Source organism: Phyllopteryx taeniolatus, chromosome 15 (genome assembly GCF_024500385.1).
Source record: "Phyllopteryx taeniolatus isolate TA_2022b chromosome 15, UOR_Ptae_1.2, whole genome shotgun sequence".
NCBI classification, from domain to species: Eukaryota; Metazoa; Chordata; class Actinopteri; order Syngnathiformes; family Syngnathidae; genus Phyllopteryx; species Phyllopteryx taeniolatus.
In genome coordinates, this window is record NC_084516.1 from 17,280,837 (window position 1) to 17,299,191 (window position 18,355).

General features: G+C 41.9%; 1 protein-coding gene across 2 annotated transcripts in view; it reads right to left on the reverse strand.

The window, feature by feature from the left end:
* The window catches only part of pappaa (pregnancy-associated plasma protein A, pappalysin 1a), a 124,006-nt gene that overhangs the window by 85,169 nt on the left and 20,482 nt on the right, over positions 1–18,355 (reverse strand). For both annotated transcript variants that reach the window (XM_061800353.1, XM_061800352.1), the window contains exons 3-6: positions 11,754–11,899; positions 11,249–11,542; positions 9,190–9,382; positions 8,240–8,361 (exon numbers count right to left, since the gene is read on the reverse strand). In XM_061800353.1, the coding sequence (XP_061656337.1) occupies positions 8,240–8,361; positions 9,190–9,382; positions 11,249–11,542; positions 11,754–11,899 (755 nt within the window). The remainder of the gene's footprint in view (positions 1–8,239; positions 8,362–9,189; positions 9,383–11,248; positions 11,543–11,753; positions 11,900–18,355) is intronic.

Consider the following 18,355-nt stretch of genomic DNA (forward strand, 5'->3'; position numbering starts at 1 on the left):
GTTTGAAGATGTCTGTGTGGAGATTGTATGTTCTCTGTGGGTAGTTCCTACCACATTCCAAAAACGTCCTTCTTAGGTGAATTGAGGACTCTAAATTGCCCATACGTTTAAATTGTGAGTGAAAGTGACTTGGTATTTGTCTATATGTGCCCTGTGATTGACTGGCAACCAGTCAACTGTGTAAAATGTGTCCCGCTTGAAGTCAACTGGAATAGGCTCTGGTTACTCGTGACCCTAATGAGGACAAGCTCCAAAGAAAATCTGAATCACAATCATCTTTATTTGCCAAGTATGTCAAAAACACACAAGGAATTTGTCTCTGGTAGTTGTAGCTGCTCTAGTACGACAATAGACAGCCATTTGACAGAAAATACTTTTGAGGCATAAAAACATAAAAACCCAGTACGGAGAGTCACTGAGTAATAAAAGGTTACCAGTAATGTGGTAATGCCGATAGTTTTTTTGTTTGGTTTTTTTTTGACAATTGTGCAAATGATGCAGAGTCCTCTAGCAATTTAGAGTAGTTTGAAATGACTCATAGAGCAACAGTCTAGTACAGTGACCATTGTGCAAATGGTGCAGAGATTTCAAAAGATTTAAGCAGTTTAAAATGACTCGCAGTGAAATAAAAGTGGTGCAGATGCTTCTCAAGCACATGAGTGGCCAGTATTGGTCAACAACAGATATGCAAATAGTGCAAAGTGGTGAGACTTCTACAGTGAGTGCACGAATAATGCATGATTGGCCTGAAAGAGATGTGACAACAATCTCAAGACAAAATTGGCAGCATGTTACAATGGAAGTTAACTGTTTAAGAAGTTAATGGCAAGAGGGAAGAAGCTGTTGGAATGTCTGCTAGTTTGGTTTGCATTGTTCAATCGCGCCTAACTGAGGGAAGGAGCTGGAAGAGGCGGTGACCAGGATGTAGAGGGTCCAAGAGGATTTTGCATGTTGTTGTCTTAGTTCTGGCAGCGTGCAAGTCTTCAAGGGTAGGTAGGGAGTAACGACAATTTTTTCAGCAGTCCTGATTATCCGTTGCAGTCGGAGTTTGTCGTTTTTTGTGGCAGCATCAAGCCAGAATGTGATGGATGAAGACAGGACTGATTCAATGACTGCTGTGTAGAACTGCCTAAAGCCGCAAAAACTACATCCTCTGCTGGGCCTTTTTGAGGATGGAGTTAATGTTGGTCTCCCACTTCAGGTCCTGAGAGACTGCAATTCCCAGGAACTTGAATGTCTCGACGGTTGACACAGGGCAGTTGGACAGCGTGAGGGGCAGCTGTGACGAAGGATGCTTCCTGAAGTCCATGATCATCTCTACGGTCTTGAGCATGTTCAGCTCCAGATTGTGTCGGCCGTACCACAGCTACAGGCGCTCCATTTCGTGTCAATATGGAGACTCGTCACCGTCTTTGAAGAGGCCGATGACTGTGGTGTCATCTGCAATCTTCAGGAATTGAGCCAGGTGCCTTGAGGTGCAGTCGTTCGTGTAGAGAGAGAAGAGCAGCGGAGAGAGGACGCATCCTTGGGGCGCCCCTGTGTGCTGCCCATCCGGAAGCTGTAAATCCACCGGCAGATGGCAGGCGAGACACTGAGCTGTAGAAGCTTGGAGGAGAGGAGTTCGTGGATGATGGCGTTGAACGCAGAGCTGAAGTCGATGAACAGGATCCTTGCGTAGGTCCCTGTGCCGTTGAGATGTTCTAGGATGAAGTGCAATCCCATGTTGACTCTGTCATCCACAGACCTGTTTGCTTGGTAGGGAAACTGCAGGGGGCACAGCAGGGAACCTGTGAGGCTGGTTCAGCACGAAGCGTTCAAAAGACTTCATGACCACAGATGTCAGGCCGACAGTCCTTTAGTCATTCAGACCAGAGATTGCAGGTTTCCTGGTGACTAGGATGATGGTGAATGATGGTGGATTGAAGTAATCCCTGCTACTTTTTCATTCATCCATTCATTTTCCGAGGTTCTTGTCCTGTTTAGGGTGGTGGGTAAACTGGAATCTATCCTAGCTCACTCTGGGCGAAATGCAGAGTACACCCTGGACTTGTTGCCAGCAAATTGAAGGGCACTTATCGAAACCATTCACATTAATATTTGTACCTGTGAACATTGAGTGAGTCAGGACACGCCTTCCACCTCTCATTAACCCCAAATAAAGTTCAACTTTTACAGGAGTAGGCTTTTTTGTCATCACATCTTACAGCACACGCCATGGTCCACAGAGAGCTTTCGCAGTATCACAAGTATCTCATTGTTCAAAGGTATCAGTCAGGAGATTACAAAATAATTTTCAAAACATTAACTATACCATAGAACAGAAGAGAGTCATCATCAAGTGAAGAAAATGTGGCACAAGAGTGACAATAGCGAGACCCTCCAAAATTAATGAAAGGCAGGAAAAAAGGGTCAGGGAGGTTGCCAAGATGCCAACAACATTGAAGCAGCAGCAGAAATTTCTGGAAAGTTCAGGCTGACAGTTTACATGTGTCAACAATTTCCCCATCTTCTTCATATGTCTGGGCTATGGGGTAGAGTGGCAAGATGGAAGCCTCATCTCACAAACAAAAACATCCAAGCCTGGCCACATTTTGCAAAAACACACTTTAAATCTCCCAGATATATGTGGGAAAATGTGACATGGGCTGATGAAATCAAGGGTAAACCTTTTTGCCATTATTCCAAAAGGTATGTTTGGCACAAACACAACACAACCCTAATACCACACCTAGCACTGTAGCATGGTGGTGGCAGTGTCATGCTTTAGGGCTGCTTTTCTTCAGAACTGTGGCTAAAATCTTCTGGATTCTGCTCAAAAGCAAATGTCAGGAAAAGCCTACGAGAACAGCTGAGATTCATTTGAGGTTAAGCAGAGGCACTACTGATAGCGGCAAGTGGGGCTAACTTTCAATGAACATGAGTCTGAATTTGAATGGTTAATTCTGAAAAGAGCCACCACATCCTCAGTTATAAAAGGGTGTGCACACTTCTGCAGCCACATTATCTCAGGTGTTTATTTTTACTTACTATTGAAAAGATTAACTTCTTTTCAATTGAGTCACATTAATGGTCTTTTTTTTAATGATTTATATTGGTATCATTTATTATATCACAAAAACCTGGCACTTGAACAGGGATGTGTAAACGTTTTATGTCCACGGTACATCATGGTACAGTGGTGCATGAAATCCATGCGGGTTGTCACAATGTTCTCTTGCGTGAATTTAAGGCTATGGCTACTTACGAGGGCTGAAGGATCAAGACTGTGCATCACTCCCCACCCCCACCCCCACAAGCATGCGCACCTCATGCGACATAAAAAGTGGAGGTGAAACTGAGAGTTCATTGTGAGTTCTTGAAAGCCGATCGAGGTGTGTACCTTGCGAGAGGGGGGCCGGTGTAAAGGGCTCTCAGTTCAGCAAAGTCATTACAACCCAGAACAGTCACACTCGCACCATATTTGGAGTCGGCATTATCCCAAGTGACGTACACTAACATTCATCAAGCACTTTGAGAAGCCAGTAAGCGGCAGACACTATGTTCTCCCCCGATTTCCTTTAGTGCACTTCCAAGCTGGCGAGCGACGAAGCCATTTGCTAACCTCATTTCTGGGCACTGTGCAAAATTCCACTGTTTAATCAAGTGAAAACTGAATATGCTTTCCAAGCCACATTATCTCAACACATTTATTATTGTACTGTAACTGCGTGTGTGGCCAGAGTGGAGGTAAATGAAAGAAGGAAGAATGTGGAAAAAAGACAAAAGTGAGGCTGGTAGAGAAGTATTTGCTGAAACATTCTGAGCGCTTCGGTTTACTCTGTGACCTCCTCCTGCAGGCCTCATTCTTGTTTAGTTTTCAAGGAGCAAATCTGCTGTTGTGATGGCCTCTACTCCTGTGCTGGCACTGCTGTTCAAATGTTTACAGATGCAAATGCACGCATGGTCATTTTTTTTCAAAACATTCCAGGTCAAGTCAAAACCACAGTGCTTTGTAGGTGCTAAAGCCACAACAGATCATTTTTCATTTGACATTTTAAAAGTTCAGATATGAGCGAGATCTTTATTTTTTTTATTATTATTTTTTTTTTAATTTTATCTTTATTTAGATATAGTTTTGGTCAATTGTTTTGTTATTTTAATATCTTTTTTAATTGTTGTTATATTCATGCTCGTAGAAAGGCATATTATGATGATGATGATGATTACTATTATTTTTTATTATTGTGCATACTCTGAAGTTCTATTGTCAATCGAATGTAATAAAATTACACTGTACATCCCCAGAAAAAAGGTAGTAGGAGTAATTGTTAAACCTTTGGATTAAAACATATAATTGTATTATGTCACAGTGCATACAAAAATAAAACAAAGCAAAAAATGCAATATTTTTGTTTGGTTTGGTTTTTGGTTTTGTTTGTTTCACTATATTTATTATTTTGAGTGACCGTTTATAATTGTATGTATTTGTTTTTACTCTTGCTGTTGTATTTATGCTCAATACGGTGTCTTTGAGTTCTCGGGAAAGTGTCTATACATAAAATTATTATTATAATTTTTTTTATTATTGCACATACTCTGAAGCTCTCTCACCAATTGAATGTAATAAAGTTATACTGTACATCCCCAGAAAAAAAATTCAAATATTAAAAGAGGAAAAAAAGCAAAAATATATATAAGTGAGTCAGTAATATATAGCAAATACCATCAATAACCTTTTCCTCATTATTTATTTTTCTATAAAGACACTACCATTTCAATAATCCATAATTTGTTGTAAATTATGACAACCACCCAAAAAAGTAGGCTAGCCGGCACCCATGGATGAACGCTGGGGTCTGCCCCCCATCCAAAGAAGGGAGTGGGTGAACGGTGGGATATGTCCAGGCATGCACATGTTCTACTTTCTAGGAAGTGGCTCTCATTGTGAATGACTCACTGTCACACACTGTTACACACTCTTAAAGCAGACAAGATAATCCCACCACACACACATCCCTCCTTTCCATCCCCTTTGGCCCGATGCTCTCACAAGTTCGCACACTTGACGGAGGCAACACTTGATGTGTTGCAATCTGAGATGTATATATTTATCATATAAGAAGCAAATGACAACTCTGAATTACATTTAAAATTGTGGAATGCTGCAATTGTAGTTGTTTTTCGTTTCAGTTACCATCGTATTTCCTGTTTTTCAGTGGACCGTTTAATATTTTTGGCCTATAAGTGTTTTTCACATAAATATTTAGTTTAATTATGACTTTACTACTGTGTAAACTTGGGTTGGTGATTTACTTTGACGCAGTCCAGTCTCCATTCCACAAATTGGAGTTACTGTCTGAATGAGGCTTCACCGTAAACCGAGGACCCAATGTACGTCACTTTCGGGGTAATTTGTTTGGCACCATCTTTATGCCAGATTTCCTTCATGACCGAACCCACCCATTTTTTTGTTTAATCAGTGCTTGGGACCGGCAGTGACCGGGTATCGGGACAGTGGCCGTGAATCTCACACACTGAGGATGTGATTATATTGCAATGTCTCTAAATATTACTACAACTGAATTAGATATCATTAGATTGATAGTGATACTGAGTGAATGATTATAATCGCACAATAATATTGTATGGTAGGCGTGGGGATTCCCAACCCAAATAACACCTGAAGTGGACTTGAAGTGATATTTTTTCAAAACAGTCTGCGGATGAATTTTAAGGGTCCAAATCAAAAATCTCATCAAATTTAGTTGAAAAGTGACATTTGGCAAGGGTTGTTGGCATGACCATCAGAATTGTTAGGAACTTCAACCCCTTAAGTCAGTTCGTTATCAATATAAAATTTGGACGGAATGTCTATCAAGAATAGCCGCACAAAAGAGTTTAGGAAGCCAAGTCTGAAAAGACACAGGAAGTCTGCCATTTTGGTTGAAAATGATAATTGTTGGGTTGTTTTGGCCATTTCCACGGGTCCTAGCGATTTTGTCCAATTGCTACCAAATTTGCACCATGTATACTAGAGAGATGGCTGGTGATCAATTGCAAAACATTTTAGCTTTTGTCATTGCGTGTGATGAGCAAAATTTGATGACACATTGAAGAGCACCCCAACTGGCAGAAATGTATAGATGCAATTCACTTATGGGTGATTCCGAGCTTTACTTGGTTACACCCAATGAACATTTTTACATCGTGCACGTACGCACATATACATACAGGATGTTGCAACACATTCACTCACATGCATGCACACTGCTGTTTCCAATCAAGCCAGGATCCTTTCGTTGTGAATGACGTTAACCACACACATTTCTCTTAAATATTTTGGTTGCTTTCCAGGGCACACAACCTCTCTTCACCTCTACCTCCTGCCGAACTCGCCTTTTCTGTGCGCCTTTTCTTTTTTGGCTTTTTTTTTTCCCTGCCAGGGCATCGCATCGTAAACGTTCATGAGAGGTACTCTGGCCCTGGATGACCACACCGCCGTTTGAGGGCCAATGTGTATGCGTGAACACTCATCTCATGAATGCATACGCACATGCAGTGCAACACGGCATCGTTTATCTCCGTATATGAGGCTTGCCGTATAGTTTACATGCAAATTCATCGGTTTCCAGTCATGTGCGGGTTTATTAGGAGAACCTCTACTGCTGCAGACGCATTATTCACCCAAAACGGCAGCTGCGAGTCCACCGAGATGCCGGCCCAGGCAGAGTTAAGAGGAAATGGGGAGCTGACACAAACAGGGAGCCTTTCCAAGAAATAAAATTGAGTACAGTTTACACACAGAGCATGTTGGACAAGCCCAGACTTGCCTCTGGTACACACATTATGGCTAGTGTTAAGGCAAGGTTCAGTGACTTTAAATAATCTATAGATCACCAACACGAACGCACGCCAACTCCAGCAGACAAACACAGCACAGAGCCCGAGGTAAAGGCGACACATTAAATTTGGCTGTTTGGCCACATGCCTGAAAGGAGTGTGCACGTACACTTGACATGATATGTGGAGGAGGGCAAGCGCTAAAGTAGTCATTAAAAAGGTGTAATTACGCGTGAGTAATAGGTCTTGGTCAGACAAGCCTTCCAGCTTGTATACTACAAACATGAATAAGATCATAATCACTGCCGTCATTAATAGAAATATTCCTCGGACGAATACATTTGCAGTCATTACTTGCATTGATTTTCCTCAAAGTTTGTTTTTTAACGTGCACGGTCATGACCAAAGTATTTAACCGATTTCCACAAATATTTGTAGAGGTTTGGTGCATGGGCCAAAAGAAGAAGTATTTTCATTGTCATTATATATTTAATTAGTTTAATTATTGATGTTTTCTTTTTTTTTTTTCTTTTTTTTTTGGGGCGGTGGGGTGGGGGGTTAAGTTTTCATAAAGCCTAATGTAAAATTTATTTATATGAGCAATCTGGTGTTGATCCAATTAATTAATTTTTTTTTATCTTTATCTCTTTATCTTTAAGAACAAGAAAAAAGTACAAAATCAAAATGAATGAATGAATACAATGAGTATTATTTCATTTGAATAAACCAACAAAATTTTATCTGAATGAAGTTGTCAACATGTTTTCAACATTGCAAACCTTGCAAATATTTCTTACGTTCTCAGTGAATATTGCATTAATCTTAATGACCAACTTCAGTCATATGCAGAAGGGATCAGATCCAAATTAGGATTGTCCGGCCTCTTAGTGCCACTCTAGCTTCATAATAGCAAGAGAGTGTGCTTGATGTGAGCACTGCCAGAGTGATTCAGTGGTGCACAGATGGGACACAAAGTATTTTAATAGCATAAATACCTCATCCCTGTAAAGTTCTTATAAAGGGGTTTCGCTATCAGTGCACAAAAAAAAAAAACTCAACTGAAATCCCACTTATGTCAGCTTTTATTGCGCGTAAATACCATGTTTTTAATGGGGGAATTTCATTTAAGACAAGCTCTTTGACATTGGCCGTGCGCTTGAGCCCTCACGCTACATGAATGGCGGTACCTTAAAGCTTAATCCGTTGGGAGTCAACCTAATGAGTGCGCGTTTCAGAAGTGAGTCAGTGGGGGAAATGTTTGCATGTCGGCGATCTGACTCAGAAAGAAAACTAAACGGCAAAGCTCAATTTGTGTGCACATTTTTTTTTTTTACAGAGTGAACCGGGAGTGTGTAGCCTTCATATTGTTTGGTACAGTGGGACATATAGATGTACAGTATGTAGCGCACATGGTATCTACCTTCAGCCTCAAGTGGAGACCAGTGTCCAGAAGGGTCACACGGTCGGGGCGATGACGAGTTGGAGGCGTACTGCAGTAGGACTCGCCCCTCAGTGCATTTATCGCACACTGATCCCAATTCTCTAGGAAACACAACAGACAGGCACAGCAACCAACTTAGATACAGGCCACGAGCACTGTATTTTCTCAAGTAGACGCCGCTTCTCGGTTAGTCGCCGCTTCTCGATCAGTCATCCACTTGAACGAAGAAAAGTAAACCTCCCATTTTCCACACAGGAAAAAAACTGGTAGTAATTGCAACTATGTCAGTTATGAGAAGCTGTTGTTAACGCACAGACGTGAACGACTGTGCTCCGCTAAATGTAATTGCTAACCCAAACAGAAGCACCTACCCAGGCATGTAAACAGCTTCCACAGGGAAACTAACCCCATATTGGAAACGGGTTCCATGCACAACATTAAAGAGTAAGAGGAATTTATATTGTTTTACAAAATGCATAAAGGCCACCCCCCCAAAAAAACGCCTTTCCCCAAATAGATCTCGCTCTTTAACATTTTGTTATTACAGCGTGGCAATTGTAGTTGTCTCTGATCATAGAGGTAATCATCTAACACATAGACATTGAAGACTTAACTCCTGATCCCCTTTACACTCTGTTTCTAACCAAAACAGCAGCACCTGCAGAAGCAAGAAGCCAGCCTGGTATTATTACCGCATGTTGTAAACAAATTCTCTTTCCAGTGTGATCTTACGTTAGGGTGTATTTCAAGAAGTCTCCAATGTGTTCGCATCACAATATTGTGTGCATCCATGTTTAAGTATGCTGAATATAGACCTGCCTCTGGTGTATGAAACAAAAACGGTATGCAATGTCCAATTAAGCTACAAAGGATCATTTCATACTTCCAAGCCATTGTTCTTGATAGGCAACCAATCCAGATCATTTCACCTGTCATAAAAGTGTCCGGAAATGGGCGGGAACCATTCCAAGGTGACGGAGTTGTGATGCTGCTCCACCACCTGAGGGGGCATCGGCACCGGGGGAGGTTTGGAGGCAGGTTGCCACGTCTGGTAGACCAGGTCCAGGTAGCAGTGCATGCGAGCCACTTGATTCAGGGTGAAGGAGTCGGTGCAGGAGTCGTCTGCAAGAAAGACAAGGCAGTCGTTTGCAGAAATATGACTTTTGACCAGGAATGGTGCAATGGAACGACACTGAGCTGATACTCGCAAAGTTCTGCTGCCTATAGGATGCACTGCTAACGGACAATTAACTGAAGTATACAACATATCCAAAAATAGATACAGTATATGCCTTGCAGTATATCATCTCTGTATTAATTTGGCCGGTAACTTGCCAATAACTTGCCGAATGCTGGTCACACACGGATATTAAATTGATTAAACCACTAAGCCCATTTTAAAAACATAATGTTACACGAATAGAGCCTTAAAGTACAAGAAAAAAATTGTTAATTGGAAAAAAATATAAATAATGAGAATTCAGTTTTAATATTTTGAGAAAAATATGTATGTATTGAGAATAGTCATAATATTACAAGCTAAAAAAAAGTTGTCATTTTATGAAAATAAAATGGTAGTATCACAAGAAAAATAAATTGACCCGTCAGAAATTCCAAAGATTTGCTGAATAAAGCCATAAAATTATGAGAATAAAATGTCCTTATTTCACAATATTAAAATTATGAGAATGGGAGCAAAAGTTGTAATTTTACAAGAAAAAGATATTTTCTAAGAATTAAGTTATAATATTACAAGAAAAAAAATCTACAAAGATAAACTTGTTATACACAAAAACTAATTTTAAAATTCAAATTGTAATTTAAAGAATCGTAATGTAATAAATAAAGTAATAATATTTTGAACAAATGTCATATTTTCAGACTTCTGTACTTCACGAACAAATTAAATATATTATTTCTTAACGTGGCGGAACAGTGTACAATTGGTTAGCACAACTGTCTCACTGTTCTGAGGACCAGGGTTCAAATCCGGCCTTGCCTGTGTGGAGTTTGCATGTTCTTCCCGTGCCAGCATGAGTTTTCTACGGGTACTCCGGTTTCCTCCCACATCCCAAAAACATGCATGGTAGGTTATTTGAAGACTCTAAATCGCCCGTAGGTGTGAATGTGAGTGTGAATGGTTGTTTCTTTATATGTGGCCTGCGATTGGCTGGCGACCAGTTCAGGGTGTACCCCGCCTCTCGCCCAAAAATAGCTGGGATAGTCGCCAGCACGCCCGTGACCCTAGTAAGGATGAGCGGTACAGAAAATGGATGGATGGATTTCTTAACGTAGCTGTGCATAATCCATTTAAGACAAATTAACGCCTCCCTCAAATAAGACGCCTCTTTTTTCTCGTCACAAAAAAATTGTGGTAACTGTAATTATCACTATTGGTCACAGTTGAGTTGAGCTCATTTGAAAGCCGTTGCTGACCAAAACAGCAGCACCAAAGCACAAAAACAGCCTCTCAGATGAATTCAGATGTGGAATCTTGTTGCAAACTAGTTCCTTGCGCAATTCTAAGGATGAGTTTACGGCGGATAGCAGTCCAGTAGACTCTGAAATGTGGTCGCTCCAGTGTTGGGTGCATCCATGTTCAGTCTCAGTTGGTTCATGCTGGTTTGCTGCATTCTGCTATAATAAGAGTTATTTTTATTCAGTTTTACACTCCAATTTAACTTGACATGAATTGTAACATGCCCTTAAAATTATTAAAAATAAATAAATAAATAAAAATCTTAACAGTAAAGGCTTCTCCTATCTGCAGGTGAGTAAATAAATGCCCGTGGCGAACTCACATTTGGTAGTAGCTTATTATGCTCGTCAGCCATGTTTTTTTAATTTCCTTTCAATTGTAATGCTTTAAGAGCAGCCTTAAAAATATCTCAACACTTCCATGATTTGAAAATTAGCTGCCTGTACCACAAGTGTTTCCAAGGTAACGTAATGTGAAAACAAAAACAAACACAGTACCCAGTTCCTCACCTGCGTAACTCATGTAGTTGTTGAAAGGCGTGCGTGTGAAATGCTGAGAACCACAGGTTTCATTTCCTGGCTCGGGATCGTGGCAGCCTTTGTACTTGGGTGTGGGGTTGGTGTCGGCACACAGATCCCCAGTCTCCATGGAAGGCTCTGTCTCCAAACAAGCGTCGTTGCACGACTCGATCTCAGAGATCCCTCGAAAGACGTGGTAGAGGCCCAGACTGTGACCGACCTCGTGAACCATGGTGTCAGTGTGGCCAAATGTGCCGTAGAAAGATGGATTCAGCACAATTCCACCTGAGAGGGGGGGAAATAGACAGTGTACTCTATAGAAAACATCTATTCAACCCTGCTCAAATGTCAGGATTTGGTGATGTAAAAAAATGAAACCAAGTTAAATAATTTCAAAACCTTTGGTGCTGACAATCTTTCCCGTGTGTTCGTGTGTGTGTATGTGTGGGGGGGTGCGTGCATGCATCTGTTCGCGCCTGTGTGTATGTCATCTAACCTAAATGCGTGAGGGCTTCTTTGTCCCATGGCCAAGTGGCAACCCCCGCTAGATCTTCATCAGAGGAGTTGGCAAAGAAGACGTTCAGGTGAGTAGAGCCGTCCAAGCGCAGGATCTCTTTGAGCTCCTTCACATCCAAATAGGCTCTGGGAAATGAAGAGAAAGCAGACAGTTTCAGACAAAAAACATGAAGAAACATTAGAACCAACTGAAAAGAAAGTCATGGGGGAAAAAAAGAGAATAACGTCAGAGTAATGGGAATAAATATGGTTATTTTAAGAGGAAAATGGTCGTAACTTCCCAGGAATAAATATATATATATTTTTATTTAGTTCCCACATCATTTTACAAGATCCTGGCCCGAATTTACAAGAATACAACCTGAATATTAAGAGAATGAAATTTTAATATAAGGGAAAAGCTGTTGGTTTCCGGGAACAAAGTAATACAATTGTAAGTAAAAAGTAAATATTTTACAAGAGTAAAGTTAAAATATTACATTTTGATAAATCACAATAACCCAACTGTACTTTTATGTGAATAAAGCCGTAATATTAGAAGGAAAAAGGTGTACAGTGCCTTGAAAAAGTATTGCCCCCCTTCTCAAATTCTTATATTTTTGCATAGTTTCCCCACTTTAATGTTTAAGACCATCAAACAAATGTAAATATCAGACAAATATAACCCAAGTGAATTTACAATGCTGTTTTTAAATGGTGATTTCATTTACTAAAGAAAAAAAACTATTCGAAGTTACCTGGCCCTGTGTGAAAAAAAGTAATTACCGCCCTTGTTAAATCATGAATTCATTGTGGCTAATCACAATTTTTGGTTAATTTTGACTGATCACACTCAAGCCTGATTACCTTCAGACCTGTTAAATCAAGAAATCACTTAAACAGAATCTGTCCTGACAAAATCAAGTCAGACAAAAGATGTAAAAATGATGCAAAAAAAAATGACACAATCCAAAGAAATTCGAGAAATAAAGTAATTGACATCTCTCAGTCTGGAAAAGGTTACAAACGCCATTTCTAAAGCTTTAGGATTCCAGTGAACCATAGTTGGAGCCATTATCCTCACATAGAGAAAACATGGAACAGTGGTGAACCTTCCCAGGAGGTCTAATCCAGGAGGCCACAAGGGAACTCAGGACAATTTCTAAAGAACTGGAGGCCTCCCTTGAAGTCAGTGTTCATGACAAAACAATAAGGAAGAGACTAGGCAAAAATGTCATCCATGGCAGAGTTCCAAGGCGAAAACTACTGCTGACCAAAAGGAACATGAAGGCTCGTCTTACTTTTGCAAAAAAAAAAAAAAAAAAAAAAATCTGAATAATTCCCGCCGGCACGGTGGAAGACTGGTTAGCACATCTGCTTCACAGTTCTGGGAACTGGGGTTAAAATCCCGGCCCCGCCTGGGTGGAGTTTGCATGTTCTCCCTGTGCCTAGGTGGGTTTTCTCCAGGCACTCCGGTTTCCTCCCACGTCCCAAAAACATGCGTGGTAGGCTGATTGAAGACTCTGAATTGCCCTTTGGTGTGAATGTGAGTGCGAATGGTTGTTTGTTTCTATGTGCCCAGCGATTGGCTGGCGACCGGTTCAGGGTGTACCCCGCCTCCCGCCCAAAGATAGCTGGGATAGCAGTCTGCGACCCTAGTGAGGATAAGCGGTAAAGTAAATGGATGGATGAATGGATGGATGGATTCCCAAGACTTTTGGGAGAATATTATATGGACTGACGAGATGAAAGTTGAGCCTTTTGGAAGATGTGCGTCTCGGTACATGGTGGTGGTAGCGTGATGGTCTTGGGCTGCTTTGCTCCTTAAGGACATTGACAACTTGCTGTGATGGATGGAACGATGAATTCTGCTCTTTAACAGAAAATCCTGAAGGAGAATGTTCTGCCATCAGTTTGTGACCTCAAGCTGAAGCGCACCAGCAGTCAACTTCTGAATGGCTTAAAATAAATAAATAATAAAAACAAAGTAAAGGTTTTGGCGGTGGCCGAAAGGCGGGGACGTTGGCGATCCGATCCCCGACTACAGAAGCTGGCTCTCGGGACGTGGAATGTCACCTCTCTGGCAGGGAAGGAGCCCGACCCCGTGTGTGAGGTTGAGAAGTTCCTACTAGATGTAGTCGGGCTCGCCTACACACACGGCTTGGGCTCTGGTACCAGTCCTCTTGAGAGGGGTTGGACTCTCTTCCACTCTGGAGTTGTCCACGGTGAGAGGCGCCAAGCAGGTGTGGGTATACTTATTGCCCCCCCGGCTCGGTGCCTGTAGATTGGGGTTCACCCCGGTGGACGAGAGGGTAGCATCCCTCTGCCTTCGGTCCTGACTGTTGTTTGTGCCTATGCACCAAACAGCAGTTCAGAGTACCCACCCTTTTTGGAGTCTTTGGAGAGATGCTGGAGAGCGCTCCGGCTGGGGACTCCATCGTCCTGCTGGGGGACTTCAATGCTCACGGGGGCAATGACAGTGAGACCTGGAAGGGCATGATTGGGAGGAACGCCCCAGCCCCTCGATAAGAACCCGAGCGGTGCTCTGTTATTGGACTTCTGTGCTCATCACGGATTATCCATAACGAACACCATGTTCAAGCATAAGGGTGTCCACACCTACACTTGGCACCAGGACACCGTAGGTCGCAATTAGATGATCAACTTTGTGGTCGTGTCATCGGACATGCGGCCGCATGTCTTGGACACTCGAGTGAAGAGAGGGGCGGAGCTGTCAGCGGATCACCACCTGGTGGTGAGTTGGCTCCGATGGTGGGGGAATATGCCGGTCCGACGTGGCAGGCCCAAACGTATTGTGAGGGTCTGCTGGGAACGTCTGTCAGAATCCCCTGTCAGAAAGAGTTTTAACTCCCACCTCCGCCAGAACTTCACCCACGTCTCGGGGGAGGCGGGGGACATTGAGTCAGAGTAGACCATGTTCTGCGCCTCCATTGCCAAGGCGGCCGACCTTGGCCGTAAGGTAGTCGGTGCCTGTCGTGGCGGCACTCCCCGAATCCGTTGGTGGACACCAGCGGTGAGGGCTCCTGTCAAGCTGAAGGAGTCCTATCGGGCCTTTTTGGCCTGTGGGAGTCCTGAGGCAGTTGATGGGTACCAGCTGGCCAAGCGGAATGCAGCTTTGGTGGTCACTGAAGCAAAAACTTGGGCATGAGAGGAGTTCGGTGAGGCCATGGAGAACGACTTCCGGACAGCTTCGAGGAAATTCTGGTCCACCATCCGGCGTCTCAGGAGGGGGAAGCAGTGCACCATCAATACTGTGCATAGTGGGGATGGGGCACTGCTGACCTCGACTCGGGACGTTGTGAGTCTATGGGGAGAATACTTCAAGGCCTCCTCAATTTCACCGACACGCCTTCCCATGAGGAAACTGAGTCTGGGGTCTCTGAGGCGGGCTCTCCTATCTCTGGGGTTGAAGTCACCAAGATGGTTTCAAAGCTCCTCGGTGGCAAGGCCCCGGGGGTGGAGGAGATTCGCCCGAAGTTCCTAAAGGCTCTGGATGTTGTGGGGCTGTCCTGGTTGACACGGCTCTGCAACATCTCGTGGACTTCGGGGACAGTGCCTCTGGATTGGCAGACTGGGGTGGTGGGGAAAGGGGACCGGAGGGTGTGTTCCAACTACAGGGGGATCACACTCCTCAGCCTCTATTCAGGGGTGCTGGAAAGTAGGGTCCATCGAGAAGTCAAATCTCAGATTCAGGAGGAGCAGTGTGGTTCTCATCCTGGCTGTGGAACAGAGGACCAGCTCTACACCCTCGGCAGGGTTCTCAAGGGTGCATGAGAGTTTGCCCAAACAGTCTACATGTCTTTTGTGGACTTGGCGAAGTAATATTTACATAAAAATATCTGAATTTCCCAATATGTCATTTGGTGAGAATAAAGCGGCTAAAAAAAGTCATAATTTTACAATAAAGACTAATTTTACGAGAAAAAAATCCTAATCTTTTTTACAGGGAAAAAAAGGTACAATGCTATGATATTATGAGAAAAATAATAATTTTATGAACCGTATTTTTTTTTTGGGCTACTTTTTACTTTGGGAACTACCATTGCACATAAATAGATTTTCAATTGTTTAAGAGCAACGGTTTGTCAGAATGTACCCACATTTATGGAAGCTCTGGCTGGGGAACTTGGGCAACAAATTATTTGCACACATGCGTGAATGCATGGTGTTAGAGAAAGAAATTTATCAAATACGAGGATGAAGTTTAAATTTGAAAACGCCCTAACCATTTGTCATCCTCGCTATTGCACCCATGTGTAATCGAGAGGAAATTGAACCATGTTGAGGCAGTTGTCTCGGAAGTGCAATAGGCCAATAAACAGTAACCCAAAATGCAACCAAGGGCCTTCATTTCCCTTGTTTGTAGCAGTGCTGATAGCCAAGCCGCAGTGCCTTGTGAACATCATGGCGACACATGTTGGGAAGACAACCAGTTCAATAAAACATTTGCTGCTATTATTCCGTTTGATTCCCATGATCTCAAGAGGCTTTCTTCATTTCAAGAAGCCACCAATTAATTGAGTGCACGGAGTGAAGTATTGTCTTCCAGTGTGTGGCCCAGCGTTGGGTTTGGGCACTGGGGAAAAAATGGCACTGATAACTGCAATCATTCAGCACCACGATAAGTTTTCACCACAGTCTAACTATCATTCATTTTATGAACAAATTAAAGCCTGGCCGCTGGGCCTTGCAGGCAATGTCAGCAAGTGCAGCCATCACTTGAAAGTGTCAATAATCTGTTTCATGTGCTGGACTTTACAAAATACAACGGACAAAACATGGTCACACAAATTACATCCCCTTCGAATGTTTAGTTTGGCTGATCTGCTCGCCTGCTATGACCAGTAATTATAACTGATGTGTTCTTAGATCATAAGATTAAGTGTGACAACAATGAGACTTAAAAAAATAATAATCAGCATAAAATAAACACCTGGGAAACAAACATACTTTCAACTACACGGTTCCGACCCTCTGGTTAAATGTGGAGTAAGTGATGAAAATCATGCAGCATAATCTCTCACTGGAACAAATACTGGTGAACTGCACGCCGATGGGTGGTTTTTCTAAATGGTTGACTGTTTTTGTCCATTTACACATCATAAATCTGCGGTTAAGTATCGGAGTCTTTATGGATGAAAATCAGAAGCAGGAAAATGCTCTGAAACAAATTGTGATGTAATGATGTGAACCATGATTAAATACCACTAAGTACTGCAAACTAAATTTCATTGGAGCTATACCAACTTTATTTTTTTTTTTTTTACATTAACCCACCAATTTGCTCATTATATTCACTTAGTGCTGTCTGTACTGTTAATTTCTATTCCATTCTTTTACACCAAAACACTCAGTGTAACATTGATTCCATTCGACTCGCTAAAAACTTAGCCAGCCATGCCAGCATGCTTTTTAGTGAATAGTTCCACGTTAAAAAATAAATACATTTAAAAAAGAGGCAAGTGTCTGCATAAGATATTAAAATCTAAATGTAAAACCAAACTGACTGGTGGCGTATGTTCAATGTCACCTAGAGGAAGCAATTTAAAAGTGGCTACCAGGAGTGTTTGGCAGCGTTTTAGAGGAAATACACTCGTGAGAAAATTGTCCCTCCCAGCAATACGCCGAGGTTTGAACCCAGAGACATTTAATAGATAATATCACGACAAAGTTTGACGGATAACTCTCACTGCACCACAAGGAAGAAAGAGACAACGAAATATACAGAGTTGTTTTTCTGCATATTTAAAGGAGGCATAATGTAAAAAAGAAAAAAAAAGGAAAAAAATGTACCGGCATTACCAGATAACTAGCAACCATTTATTGTTTTTCTCAATGTCTTTATGTCTCAAAAGTGTTCTCTGTCAATTGACTGTGTGTTGCCGTACTAGAGCGGCTCCAACTACCGGAGACAAATTCCTTATGTTTTTTGGACATACTTGGCAAATAAAGACGATTCTGATTCGGATTCTATATTCTGATGTATAATACCAAAAGTAAACTTTGCTTTTTAATTGCTTGTATACGAATAGTTGTTTCTTTGGAATGTTAAATTACCAAACCTAGTAAGTATTTCCTGAGCCGCCTGCCTTCAAAAACATCTCTGTGCCAGCTGTTATGAATATTTACATATTAGTAAAGAGTTTTTCAGCCCAAGATTTGGCAGGTAGGTTGGCCAAAGCTCAGCCATTTCCAAGCGACTGCTGGACTACACTGAGCAGAAGCCACTTGTCTCATTCCAAACCCCTAGCAGCCCTCAACATTGGCTATTTGCATTTTATGAAAGAGGACCCTCCCCTCAAAACAGACAAATTCAGTGGACAAAATTCTGGGGGATAATTTTAGCAGTTTAATTAGCAATAATTCAGCAGTAGTTGTAGTAGTAGTAGCAGTAATTCTTGATCCTTTTTGGGTATTTTGATGAAACTTGTCTGTGACATGGCATGCTATTAAGACCCCTGGTAACTTTTATTTGAGAAAAATAGTGTATACATACTATATGTATGCTTTAAGGAATTCCCCAATGAGTTTCGATTGGTCAAAGGATTTGACAGAGACGTTCAAGAGCATAAATCCTACTTA